Raw genomic sequence first — 14,511 nt, forward strand, 5'->3', positions numbered from 1 at the left:
TTCCGAATGGAATCTCTGAGAGCAGTGCTAGCCGCCATGGAACCTGGAGAATTCCTAGCTTCCATAGACGTTCAAGATGCCTATTTACACATCCCCATATGTGTCTCTCATCAACGGTTCCTTCGCTTTGCCGTAGGACACCGTCATTTCCAATTCAGGGCCCTTCCCTTTGGACTAGCTACTGCGCCTCGGGTCTTCACAAAGGTCATGGCGGCCATCATGTCCATTTTACACCCCAGAGGCATCCTGGTCGTTCCCTACTTGGACCACCTTCTGGTCAAAGGGAGCTCTCCTCACGTTTGCTCAGAAAGCATGCAGATTTGCCTAGACACCCTGTCAAGGCTAGGGTGGCTTGTCAATTTCAACAAGTCATCCCTCATTCCTCATCAACGCATCACCTTTTTAGGTATGCTGATAGACACGGCTCAGTCCCGGGTTTTCCTTCCAGAGGACAAGAGGTCTTCCCTGATCCGGGCTGCCCAATCCCTCTGCTCTCGCCGTCACACATCCCTTCGGAACGGAATGAGAGTGTTAGGCAAAATGGTGGCGGTCATGGAAGCCGTGTCCTTTGCCTAATTCCATCTGCGCCCTCTACAACTGGATCTTCTATCCTCCTGGGACAAGAATCCAGCTTCCCTGGACCGGTCAGTCCACCTGTCTCGGTCTGCGCTCAGCTCCCTCGTCTGGTGGACTCAAGTCTCATCCCTATCTCAAGGGAAGTCCTTCCGCCTGGTCCACTGGCAGGTTGTCACGACGGATGCTAGCCTGATAGGCTGGGGGGCGGTGTTTCTCCACCACACTGTTCAGGGACGCTGGTCTCCTCCCGAGCGCTCTCTGCACATCAATGTTCTGGAGATCAGAGCCATATTTCTGGCCCTTCAGAATCTTCAACCCTTATTACTGGGCCTCCCTGTTCGGATCCATTCAGACAATGTCACGGCCGTGGCTTACATCAACCGTCAGGGAGGAACTCGCAGCAGGGCAGCGATGAAGGAGGTATCCAGAATTCTTCGTTGGGCAGAGAAGCACATTCCCATCATCTCAGCTGTCCATATCCCAGGGGTAGACAACTGGGCCGCAGACTTTCTCAGCAGGCAAGGTCTAGTGGCAGGGGAATGGTCCCTCCACGATGAAGTATTCCATCAGATCACTCTTCGTTGGGGGCTCCCGGATGTGGACCTCATGGCATCTCGAATGAATGCCAAGATACGTCCCTTCATTTCGCGGTCGAGAGACCCGCTAGCGTTAGGCTCCGACGCTCTAGTCTTTCCATGGTCGCAGTTCCACCTACCCTACATCTTCCCTCCGTTTCCTTTCATTCAGAGAGTAATCAAGAAAATCAAAGCGGAGGAAATTCCGGTGATCCTCGTGGCCCCGGACTGGCCCAGGAGGGCCTGGTACCCAGAGCTCCTCCAACTTCTCAGCGACACTCCCTGGCGTCTTCCCGACCGCCCGGATCTTCTGTCGCAAGGGCCAATATTCCACCAGAATACGGCACAGCTGCATTTGACGGCGTGGCGCTTGAATCCCTGATTCTAGCCAGATCGGGGTTTTCTCCCAGGGTAGTTCATACTATGCTTAATGCTCGGAAGCTTTCCTCCGCCAGCATTTACCACAGGACCTGGAAGACCTATCTTGCCTGGTGTGACCGTCATGGTCGGTCACCCCTGACCTTTTCAATCCCTAACGTTCTTGCTTTTCTGCAAGACGGTCTGGACTCGGGTCTTGCTCTCAGTACCCTTAAAGGACAAGTTTCTGCCTTGTCGATCTTTTTCCAGAAGCAGCTGGCTTCTCGCCCTCAGGTCCATACCTTCCTTCAAGGGGTAGCGCATTTGGTCCCTCCTTATCGCCACCCCTTTGATCCCTGGGATCTGAATCTGGTTCTGGGAGTTCTTCAACTTCCTCCCTTCGAACCTCTGAGAGAAATCTCTCTTCAAAGACTATCTTGGAAAGTTGCCTTTTTAGTCGCTATCATCTCTATCAGGCGAGTGTCCGAACTGGCAGCTCTTTCCTGTCGTTCACCTTACCTGATATTCCATCATGATAAGGTGGTTCTTCGGCCTTTCCCTGCCTTCCTTCCGAAGGTCGTATCCTCTTTCCACCTGAACGAGGACATTGTGTTGCCGTCATTCTGCCCGGCCCCGGTCCACCCCTTTGAGAAAGCCCTTCACAATCTGGATCTTGTCAGGGCTTTGCGGATCTACATTTCCAGGACAGCGCCGTTGCGCAAATCTGATGCCCTTTTCGTCCTCCCAGTGGGACACAAGAAGGGCAACCCAGCATCTAAATCCGCGATTTCCCGATGGATCAGGACTGCCATCTGTGAGGCATACAAGGCACGAGGTGCCGTTCCCCCTCAATCTGTGCGTGCCCATTCTACATGGGCAGTGGGTGCCTCCTGGGCTATCCGCCATCGGGCTTCGGCAGCTCAACTTTGCAAGGCCGCTACCTGGTCCAGTGTGTACACGTTCACTAAATTTTACAGAGTGCATACGCATGCCTCCGCGGATGCTGCTCTTGGAAGACAAGTTCTTCAGGCGGCAGTGGCCCATTTATAAGTGGCCACTGCTCGGTTCTGACAGTGTTTTCATATGAGTTCACTGCTGTTGCAGTTGTTAGTCAGCTCTTAGCCTGACGTTATACACTGTTGTTAGTTCAGTTCCCACCCAGGGACTGCTTTGGGACGTCCCAATGTCTGTGTCCCCCAATGAAAAGGCGAGAAAGGAAAGCACATTTTTGTGTACTCACCGTAAAATGTCTTTCTTGGAGCCTTTCATTGGGGGACACAGCTCCCGCCCTTGTGGTTATCCTTTTCCTACTGCTTTTACACCAAACTGGGCTAGTTCCCGCCTAGCTGGGGTTATGCTGTGGGAGGAGGAGCTAACTCTTTTTTAAATCTAGTGTCAAGCCTCCCCTGGAGACACCATAATACCCACTTTCTGTGTCCCCCAATGAAAGGCTCCAAGGAAGACATTTTACGGTGAGTACACAAAAATGTCCTTTTACCTTGTACCTGTGAAGTGTCCATCATGTTGAGAGGTTTGTCTGCATCCTGTTGGTGCATTAGATGTGGCCTGGGCTAACTGGACTGGTTGCCCTCTTTTCTGCTGTGAGTACAATGTACATGAAAGCAGCGGTTTATTTTGTTTTTTCTGCATTAGTTATTAGACACCCGAGGGGAGTTTTATCTACTGTTTACTGATATAATGCTGCTGACAGGGAGTGTATGGAATAGGCATCTGTCAAGTTTTATGTAGATTATTTGTGTATAAAAACAACATTTCGCCATTGAGTTAAGTTACATTTACACTGAATGGTTCTTCTGTTTTCACCTTTTAACATTTTAGGCTACTAGCCGGCAAGCCATGACTTTTTGGCTGCAGGAATTACAGCAGAAGCGTTGGGAGTATTGTAACAGCCGGACAGCAGGCAAGAGAGACAGCATGGTGCACCCTCCTGCCGGGCAGGTCCCCACCGGCCTCGTAGCTAAAGAAAGCTCAGGTAACACTTTATGGTATTCCATCATTGTTCTCGGTAATCCTTTATAGTGAAGTATCATGTTTAATAAGAGTAAGGCTATGTGCACACAGTGCGTTTTTCGCGGTGTTTTTGCACGTTTTTCGGGTGCGTTTTTGGCCTCAAAACTGCATGACTTTGCTTCCCCAGCAAAGTCTGAGTTTTCATTTTTGCTGTCCGCACACAACTTTTTTTTTAAGCTGTGTTTTTGAGCTTAAAAAAAAAAATGGACATGTCAATTCTTTCCTACATTTTTCTGTGTTTTCCCCCCATGCAATGCATTGGAAAAATGCAGAAAAACGCAGAGATCAAAAACGCTGCAAAACGCAGCCAAAAACGCACCAAATCGCGGTAAAAAGGCAGCGTGTGCACATAGCCTAATACCAGTCTGTAGTCCTTATCACAAGAACAAATCACAGGGCACTGTAAACATTCTATTGTCTATAACTGTTTTTTGTCATTGTATTCTCGCTCACATTGTGTAAGCTGAGGCAATGTGGGAAGTATGTGTGCTGCTTATAGTTTTGCTGTAATGTTTAAGTAGGGGTAGTGTATATAGGGAAGAACCCAGGAAGAGAATACAAGTTCTAGAAAGAGGAAGAGAAATGCTGCCTTTTCTTTGTGCTTCTGCCTGTATATATACTCAGCCTGTAGATATGCATCTTTGGCAGTAATACATTCACATTCTTATAGGTTGCTTACTGGTTCTGGCAAGAATACATTTTCCAGGGTTCTTGTAATGACACGTCAAATGGATATGATATTGCATTGAAACCATAAGACAGCTTTTGAAATAAGTTAAAGGGAGCCTGTCACTTAAAGAGGTCAGCCACTACTTTAACATTGATGGGCTAGATATGTTTAGCTTAGAAAAAAGACGTCTCAGAGGAGACCTCATTTATATGTATAAATACATGTGTGGTCAATATAAAGGACTGGCACATGACTTATTCCTTCCAAAGACAGTACTAAGGACCAGGGAGCACTCACTGCGAATGGAAGAAAAGCGATTACGGCAGCTAAATAGGAAAGGGTTCTTTACAGTTAGAGCAGTCAGACTGTGGAATGCGCTACCACAAGAGGTAGTAATGGCAGATACTAAAACAGCTTTTAAAAAAGGGCTGGATGATTTCCTCAGTGCATATGTGACGCCCTGGACTAGCCAGGTAGTCACAGACACATACACACCCCCACCCTAGACAGTTACAACAGTCAACCAAAAACCCTTGTTGCCTCCCTCCAGGGTCTGATGTCCACACCAGGTGGGGTGGAGCCAGGCAGTTGGCCCCACCCACCGAGGAGTTCACAGGCCTGGAGGCGGGAAAAGCAGTAGATAGAGTTTGGAGGTGAAAGTAGGAGGACACGAACTGCAAGTGTCTGGGTCGGAGCCCAGGCACTGACAGCAAGGTTGGCAGACGGTGGTGGCTGTCTGCAGGAGTTAGTGGAACTCTGCAGAGCCGTAGGACCGGGGTTGGGCGGTGGCCCACCGGTACCGAACCGGGGAGCGGAGTGAAGCTAAGCACACAGGCAGGGCCATCGGACCCCGACCAGGCTTGGAGCCGCCGACAATAGTCAAATCCGAGTGTGACAGGAACCCCAGGGGTTTCCCAACAACCAATACCCGACAGAAGGCAACAGTCCACACCGTGAGGATATACAGCCACCGCCAAAGGCTAGAGATCCAAGGGCCTGCGACTGCGGGCAAAACGGGCTCCTACGGCACCTATACGCCGGGGAGCGGACTACCGGTGGGCAACCACAGGAGTCAGAACATTCTAACAGGTGCAGGGAAAGACAGCCACCATCAGCCGTCCGGGGAGAGCACAACAACACTGCAGCCGGCTGCGGGACCCGTCCATCCGGCCGTTTTGGTTTACCAGAGACTCTGTCATTGATTGTCTGAGTGAGTACACCAGTGCCGTCCGGCACCGCGCCACGCTGTCCCTGCACCCCAGCCATCCAGCCTCCTCGTTACACCACCGGGCCCCGGGATCACAAACTCCCTACCCACGGAGTGGACAACATCCTCGCTGCTCCCTACCATCTCTCCCGGGATCCCCGTCACCAGCAGCGGTGGTGCCATCATCACCACGTCCCGTGGGTGGCGTCACGAACTCTCTCCCCAAACAAACCATCCCTTTTCACTCACGGGTGAGGAGCGCTGCTCGAGTCCCCGGGTCCGGCCCACTGCTCGAGCCACCGAGCAGCAGCAGAAGCCCCGGACCCGAGCGTGGCGAGCGCGTCCCCTCCGCCCGCGACACATACAACATTGTTGGCTATAAATTACTTAGTGACCAAATGTAGAACTGGTGGAGGAAGGTTGAACTAGATGGACCGAGGTCTTTTTTTCAACCTAAGTAACTATGTAACTATGTATCCTTAGGATAGGTCATCAATGTCTGATCGGCCAGAGTCTGACACCCACACTGATCAGATGTTTTCAGTGCTGCCAGCAGCAAGTGGCTGGAAATGGTCAGTTCCAGAGCTGCCCTGTCTTCTGATTGTGGCCGCTGCTGGATACTGCACAATCGCCTCCTATTGATCTGAATGGGAGGTGGATGTGCCATAATCAGAACCTAGAGCAGCTGTGAAACTGCACCACATTTCCTGCTGCCGCCGCCAGGACCGGAAACTGCTGATGTGTGGGGTGTCAGACACCGGACAATCAGACACTGATGACCTATCCTAAGGATAGGCGATCAGTGTAAACGTAGTGGAAACCTCTTTAATTCTTGCTGCCCAAACGACGGGCAGCACGAATCAGAGCCTGGCCCCATGATTGCAGCCCAATATATTTTTTCCTGATATGCCCTGGCATTTTCGAGTAAACGTAGTTTGGAGATTTGGATCCACCCCTGGACTGCTTTCCCCACTCCGCTGTAGGTGATTGACAAGTCTCTACTACAAGTGCTTCTCAATAAAGTAGAATATCATCAAAAAGTTAAATGATTTCAGTAATTCAATACGAAAAGGGAAACACATATATTATATAGTCATTACACAAAAAGTGATCTATTTCAAGTGTTTATTTCTGTTAATGTTGATGATTATGGCTTACAACCAATGAAAACCCAAAAGTCATTATTTCAGAAAACTAGAATATTATATAAGACCAACTGAAAAAAATATTTTTAACTCAGAAATGTTGGCGCCTACTGAAAAGTCTGTACAGTAAATGCACTCAATACTTGGTCGGGGCTGCTTTTGCATGAATTACTGCATCAATGCGGCGTGGCATGTAGGCGATCAGCCTGCGGCACTGCTGAGGTGTTATGGAAGCCCAAGTTGCTTTGATAGCAGTCTTCAGCTCGTCTGCATTGTTGGGTCTGGTGTCTCTCATCTTTCTCTTGACAATACACCATAGATTCTCTATGGGGTTTAGGTCAGGCTAGTTTGCAAGGCAATCAAGCATAGTGAAACTGTGGTTATTAAACCAGTTATTTGTACTTTTGGCAGAGTGGACAGGTGCCAAGTCCTGCTGGAAAATGAAATTTCCATCTCCAAAAAGCTTGTCAGCAGAGGAAAGCATGAAGTGCTCTAAAATTTCCTGGTAGACGGCTGCGCTGACTTTGGTCTTGATAAAACACAGTGGACCTACACCAGCAGATGACATGGCTCCCCAAACCATCACTGATTGTGGAACCTTCCCACTAGACCTCAATCATTCTTCCTCCAGACTCTGGGACCTTGATTTCCAAATTAGATAAGCGTGATTGACACAAGGCATGGGACACTTGTAGGCCATGTCCTGTATACATCTGTGTGTGGTGGCTCTTGAAGCACTGACTCCATCAGCAGTGCACTCCTTGTGAATCTCCCCCAAATTTTTTAATTACCTTTTCTTAACAATCCTTTCAAGGCTGCGGTTATCCCAGTTGCTTGTGCACCTTTTTCTACCACACTTTTTCCGTCCACTCAACTTTCCATTAATAATAATAATAATAATATTATTATTATTATTATTATTATTATTATTATAGCGCCATTAATTCCATGGCGCTTTACAAGTGAAAAAGGGTATACATAAAAACTAGTACAACAATCATTAACAGTACAAAACAGACTGGTATAGGAGAAGAGAGGACCCTGCCGGTGATGGTACAGTAGGTGAGGACAGAGCTGTTTGCGCAGTAGTGTACTGGACTGAGGGTTATTGTAGGTTGTAGGCTTGGTGGAAGAGGTGGGTCTTCAGGTTCCTCTTGAAGTTTTTCACGATGGGAGAGAGTATGATATGCTGAGGTAGAGTGTTCCTGAGTATTGGGGAGGCACGGGAGAAATCTTGTATGGGATTGTGGGAAGAGGAGATAAGAGAGGAGTAGAGGAGATCTTGTGAGGATCTGAGGTTGCGTGCGGGTTGGTAGGAGACTAGGTCACAGATGTAAGGAGGAGACAGGTTGTGGATGGCTTTGTAGGTCATGGTTAATGTTTTGAACTGGAGTCTTTGGGCAATGGGAAGCCAGTGTAGGGATTGGCAGAGTGGCGAGGCTGGGGAATAGCGAGGGGAGAGGTGGATTAAGCTGCAGAGTTCAGGATAGATTGTCGGGGTGCAAGAGTGTTGCAAGGGAGGCCAGAGAGCAGGAGGGTGCATGGATACAGCACTCTGTGAACAGCCAGCTTCTTTAGCAATGACCTTTTGTGGCTTACCCTTCTTGTGGAGTGTGTCAATGACTGCCTTTTGGACATCTGTCAAGTCAGCAGTCTTCCCCATGATTGTGTAGCGTACTGAACCAGACTAAGAGACCATTTTAAACACTTAGAAAGCCTTTGCAGGTGTTTTGTGGTAATTATTCTAATTTTCTGAGGTAATGACTTTTGGGTTTTCATTGACTGTAAGCCATAATCATCAACATTAACAGAAATAAACACTTGAAATAGATCCCTCTGTTTCTAATGACTCTCTATATAATATAAGCACTATCCTTTTTATATTGAATTACTGAAATAAATTAACTTTTTGATATTCTAATTAATTGAGATGCCGTTGTATGTGTGTACTTAATGTGAGACCTGTCAATCGCCTGCAGCAGTGCTAGGAGAAGCTGGACAGTGGCAGAGTGGGATTAGTCTTATCTCTTTCGGCTCTTCAAATTAGGTTTTCACTGAAAACCCAGCGCGTTTCATAGTGCTTTACTGCAGCCGGGCTCTGGTTCATGCTGCCTGCACCGTGGGCATAGTGAATCATATGACAGGTACTCATTCAACCAATGAAGTCTAAGCAATAGCTTTATCTTGCTTTAACTGTCTCTTATTTTTCATTGATATCCTTTTTTTCCCATCTGTATTTTGCTGTAGAAATCGCACCTGTGCCCGGCATCACTGATTCAGCAGAACGGGCTCGTGTCCACTTTACAGCTGACATGTGCCCTGGTGCCCTCGGAGATCAGACGGCTGACCATGGGTCCAGTCAGTCAGGAGCAGTGCAGGGCTTGCTCCGGCAATGGAGTAATGATATCAGGTAATCCAAATGTATTCTAGCACAATGAAAACATAAAAAAGGTTTACTCCATGGTCAGAATACCGCTACTAGAATGCAGATTGTACATGTGGGTGAGCGGCTGCGCGATGGCTTACACAAGCCTTGCAGCATGTTACTGTTAGTATATACTATCTTACATAGGACTTCTGATTACGACATAAAGCTTGAGATGGCGTAATCCTGTTCTTGTGAATTGTTACCAGAAACAAAAAACATTAGTGTTTAAAACGGCCTATATGGCAGCAAAGCTCCAGAGGCTTTATCACAGGTTCAGCTCTGTGGTTTAGATAAGGATCGCAGTGTAAACTTCCTGTAAAATAACTGATGATGGAACCGCTTTATGTCTGTCTCATTATACAAAAAGATACTTTCTATTTCCTTTTCAGGGGGAGTAGGGAGGGGTGGGGGGTAGAAAATGGGTCTATTGTTTAACCCCTTCACGACCGCGGGCAGTAAAGTTACGTCCTATTTTAACATGACTTAACCAGGGACGTAACTTTACTTCATAAAGTTCATTTGATTGCCGTGGCCATAGCAACGGCTTTCAAATGATGTCCCCTGCTGTTTCTTACAGCAGGGGACCTTTGCTTGACCCCAGGGGGGAGTGGGATCGCCACCCCCCATCGACGATCATTGTGATTAGCTGTTCAAATCTGAACCGCCAACCACAGCGTTCTCACTGATTTCGGCTAAAACAATGCCTAAATCAGTGCGATACTGTGAGATCCAGCTATGAGGTGCTGCAGCAGCTACAGCAGATCATAGCTGGAGCTCAAACACCAGCCCCCCAGCCCCTGCAGCATTGATTGGAGCGATCGTGCAATGACGCGCAATCTCTCCAATCAGTGTGCAGTGGGGCGGTCTGATCTGCAGGTGGCCCCCCTCCCCTGGCCTGTGCTGATCTGCGAGCCCTCCCTCAACATGTCTGCAGCGTGCACTGGCTGGTACTTGTAGTACCACGTCAACGCTGCTGCTGGCACCGCTGATGTCACCGTTCCTGCTCCACGTGAGTATTGCGCTCCCCTTGCAGCCCGTGCGCGCTCCCGCGATGGCCCCTGCGCGCTCCCACGGTGTCCCCTGCGCTCTCCCGTGATGGCCCCTGCCCGTGCACCCCCCCCCCCCCCGCGATCTGCCCCCCCACGCCCCGATCTGCCCCCTGACATCCCAATCTGCTCCCCCCCGCGATCTGCCTGCCTCCCCCATGATCTCTATTCTTCTTCTGGAGCTGCTTCTCCAGTCTCCCCCACCCCCTCCCCCTCTGTCCTCCCCCTAACGTCCTCTTACCTGTCTTAACCGGGTCGTCCGAGGTCTTCACTAGCCCGATCACATCTGCCTCCATCGCTGGGTCCTTCTTGGGTATTCTGCTGAGCTGTCCAACCTCCTGCCTGCTGCTCCTGTAAAGCTGTCCATCTCGCTGCCTTCTGTTCCTCCTGTTCTCCTGCAGTTCCTCTGGTCAGTGATCCTCCTGCTAATCCTCTGGGTACTGAGAGTATAACTTTTTTTTTTTTCTTGTATCCTGTCCATTTTTACACCTCATCCGTTCGTGCGTCCCGCCGAGCGCTGATCAGGGATGCAGATAACAGATCTGCATACGTGGTCAATTTTCGGCGTGACTTTTTTTTTTTTTTCCGTATCCCCGACGCTTTTTGTATCGTATCTGTCCGTGCGTCCCGCCGAGCACTGATCAGGGATGCACATAACGAATCGGCATCCCTGCTCAATTTTCGGCGGGACCTTTTTTTTTTTATTCCCGTATCCCTGACGCTTTTTATATCTCATCTGACTGTGCGTCCTGCAGCGGCCAATCAGTGCACCACGTCTGTGCGTTTGAAAAGTCAAATGGCGTTCCTTCTCTTCCGAGCTCTGACGTGCGCCCAAACAATTACTTTCCACCACATATGAGGTATCTCCGTACTCAGGAGAAATTGCACAATACGTTTTATGGTGCATTTTTTCCTGATAACGTTGTGAAAAAAAAAGCTACCTGGTTCAAGTAACAGTTTTGTGGTTAAAACAAAAAAAATTGTATTCATGGCTCAATATTATCAACTTCTGTGGAGCCCCTTGGGGCTCGCTAAACCTCTAGATAAATTCCTTGAGGGGTCTAGTTTGCAAAATGGGGTCATTTGTGGGGGAGCTCCACTGTTTAGGCACCATAGGGGGTCTCCAAACGTGACATGGTATCCGCTAATAATTCCAACCAATTTTGCTGTCAAATGGTGCTCCTTCTCTTCTGAGCCCCGCCATGCGCCCAAACAATTACTTTCTACCACATATGAGGTATCGTCGTACTCAGGAAAAATGCACTATAAATTTTATGGTGCATTTTTTCCTGATACCATTGGGAAAAAAAAGCTACCTAGTTGAACCAACAGTTTTGTGGTTAAAAAAAAAAAATTTTTCTTTTCACGGCTCAACGTTATAAACTTCTGTGAAGTCCCCAGGGGTTCAAAGTGCACATCAAACATCTAGAAAAATTATTTGAGGGCTCTAGTTTCCAAAATCGGGTCACTTGTGGGGGACTCCATTGTTTAGGCACCTCAGGGGGTCTTCAAACTCGACATGGCATCCGCTAATGAGTGCAGCTAATTTTGCGTTCAAAAATTCAAATGGCGCTCCTTCCCATCCGAACTTTGCCGTGCGCCCAAACAATTAATTTTTACCACATATGGGGTATCAGCGGACTCAGGAGAAAATGCACAATACATTGTTTGGTGCACTTTCTCTTTTCTCCCTTGTAAAAAATGAAAATTTTATGGCTAAAGTAACATTTTTGTGTTTAACCCCTTCACGACCTTGGACGGATCTATCCATCAAGGATCGTGTCCCGTTAAGCCCCGCCCCCTGCCGTGGGCAGGCGGCGGTCGGCACACATATCAGCTGTTTTCAACAGCTGACATGTGTGCTTGCATGTTGCGAGTGGAATCGCTTCCACTCGCAGCATTTAACCCCTTAAATCTCGCTGCCAAAGTCTGGCAGCGAGATCTATATGCGCGCGGCCATGTTTTTTACTTACCACCGCCCCCACCGGAAGTCACGTGAGTGATCACGTGACGTTCGGTGGTTGCCATCGTAGCACAGGGTCATGTGATGACGCCTGCAGCTACGAAGTTTCACTTTCGTTTTTCCTCGGCACGGAGCAGAGGGAAACCGGACGTGACTGAAAATGCTGTTTACAGCTGTATTGCTGTGATCAGCAGATAGATAACAGCGATCGGATTGCTGATCGCTATAGCCCCCTAGGGGGACTAGTAAAATAAAAAAAGTAAAAAAAAAAAGTTTAAAAAAAAAAAAAAAAACAACCTAAAAGTTCAAATCACCCCCCTTTCACCCCATTGAAAATTAAAGGGTTAAAAAATAAATAAATATGCACATATTTGGTATCGCCGCGTTCAGAAATGCCCGATCTATCAAAATATAAAATCAATTAATTTGATTGGTAAACGGCGTAGTGGCAAAACAATTCCAAATGCCAAAATTACGTTTTTTGGTCGCCGCATGTTTTACGCAAAATGCAATAACAGGCGATCAAAACGTAGCATCTGCGCAAAAATGGTACCATTAAAAATGTTAGCTTGAGACGCAAAAAATAAGCTGTCACTGAGCCAGAGATCCCAAAAAATGAGAACTCTACGGGTTTCGGAAAATGGCACAAAACGTACGCCACTTTTATTGGACAAACGTGTGATTTTTTTTTTTTAACCCTTTAGATACAAGTAAACCTATACATGTTTGGTGTCTACAAACTCGCACTGACCTGAGGCATCACACCCACACATCAGTTTTACCATATAGTGAACACCGTGAATAAAATATCCCAAAAACTATTGGTTTTTTTGCAGTTTTTCTGCACTTGGAATTTTTTTGCCGTTTTCCAGTACACTATATGGTAAAACTTATGGTTTCTTTTAAAAGTACAACTCGTCCCGCAAAAAACAAGCCCTCATATGGCAAGATTGACGATTTTGTCACGACATCGCTGTGTGTGACACCGCAGGAGCGAGGAACCTCACCTTACCTGCGTCCCGCCAGCAATGAGGATGGAGGTGGGCGGGATGTTCGTCCCACTCATCTCTGCTTCTCCGCTTTGATTGGCTGGCCGCTTAGTGACCTCGCCGTGACGCCGAACGCATCTCCCTCTTGAGGGAGGGATTGTTCGGCAGTCACAGCGACGACGACGACCAGGTAAGTGCGTGTGACGCTGCTGTAGTAATAATGTTCGCTGCGGCAGCGATCACACGAAATCGCATGCACGACGGGGGCGGGTGCTTTTGCGTACGATATCGCTAGCAATTGCTATAAATATCGTAGCGTGTAAAGCCCGCTTATAACTGCACTCGCCACAGTCTGTCACTGTTAAGGTGAACTCTTAACCAGAGATCACTAGTTGCCTACTGCCTGGTCTAATTGGTGTGGATCGAGTGCATGCTTGAAAAATGAGATCAGACACAGTCGGATATTCATCTTTCCTCGACAGAAGTCAGCCCATGCTCTGCTTTATTACAACTGAGCTTGCTCTGATATAACCTTGCAAAGGGGCATGTCCGGATGTGTTCATTGGTCAGTGGGTCGAACAATGTATTAGTCCATGAGCTGATTGGTAGGCGTCATTGTAGGCGGGTCTATGACATCATTGGATGGATCCATGGTGATGGTGATGGGAGGGACGTCATCTGGTGGATCCATGCTGGATGGTCTGGTCTGTAATGTCATCTGATCTTTGGTTTGGTCTTCTCTTATATGGTATCTTCTTACACCTGGACATTCCTTGCATTCCAGGCAAGGTGTGGAGAACAGGCAATGACAGCCACCTTTATATCTGTGTCATGTATATGATCTGAAACCTGAATTATGTAAGGCAAATCGACATATTTCCCACAATGTTCTATGTCCAGAGGTTAATTAAGTATTTCATTTTATGGCTCTCCTCAACAGTCACTAGTATTCTACCACCACGTCTGAGTCATGTCACCGGGGTCTAGGGCGCTGAGAACTGGAGCTCTGCTTGTAAGATCTTTGCACTGGAGGCGAGACATTTATTGCACCCCCATAGGGACATGCCATAAAAGTGATAATGTGTACCCCGGCCTGGGCCTGCATGTCATTTCCAGAACTGGGGTCTTTATTCCTCCCCCCCTCTTGCCGCCTCTTGTTTCAGCTGGGGCTCGACCACCTGTGGTTAGAGAGGTGGCCTCTTGCTGATTATTTCTCTTCAATCATTGCGATGGGAGTTCAGAATAGAGCCACTTGTCAACTCCCTGGTGGTCTGAGGACGGCCATAAATATTTGAGACCACCTGTTTAAAGGCTGCTTTAGTTGTCTGCAAAACAATCATGCCATCAATATTTGACTGGATCCAAATACACTGACCATCCCAAAGATGACCTTTTGTAGCCTTCCTAGGGACAATGCGATATTGTGTGTCATATCAGTATGTCAGATGGATTTTGTTCCTGTGACTTTTTCGCATAAACCTCACACCAGCAGAATGCAGAACTGTAAGTGCCAGTAATGATATT

The 14,511-nt window shown here is 47.9% G+C and overlaps 1 protein-coding gene across 1 annotated transcript in view; it reads left to right on the plus strand.

The window, feature by feature from the left end:
- TBC1D2B (TBC1 domain family member 2B) overlaps positions 1-14,511 on the plus strand; it is a 118,093-nt gene that overhangs the window by 35,107 nt on the left and 68,475 nt on the right. The window contains exons 2-3 of the mRNA XM_075345502.1: positions 3,348-3,501; positions 8,809-8,971. Of these exons, the coding sequence (XP_075201617.1) occupies positions 3,348-3,501; positions 8,809-8,971 (317 nt within the window). The remainder of the gene's footprint in view (positions 1-3,347; positions 3,502-8,808; positions 8,972-14,511) is intronic.

The sequence above is a fragment of the Anomaloglossus baeobatrachus genome, chromosome 4 (genome assembly GCF_048569485.1).
Source record: "Anomaloglossus baeobatrachus isolate aAnoBae1 chromosome 4, aAnoBae1.hap1, whole genome shotgun sequence".
In the NCBI taxonomy this organism is placed as follows: domain Eukaryota; kingdom Metazoa; phylum Chordata; class Amphibia; order Anura; family Aromobatidae; genus Anomaloglossus; species Anomaloglossus baeobatrachus.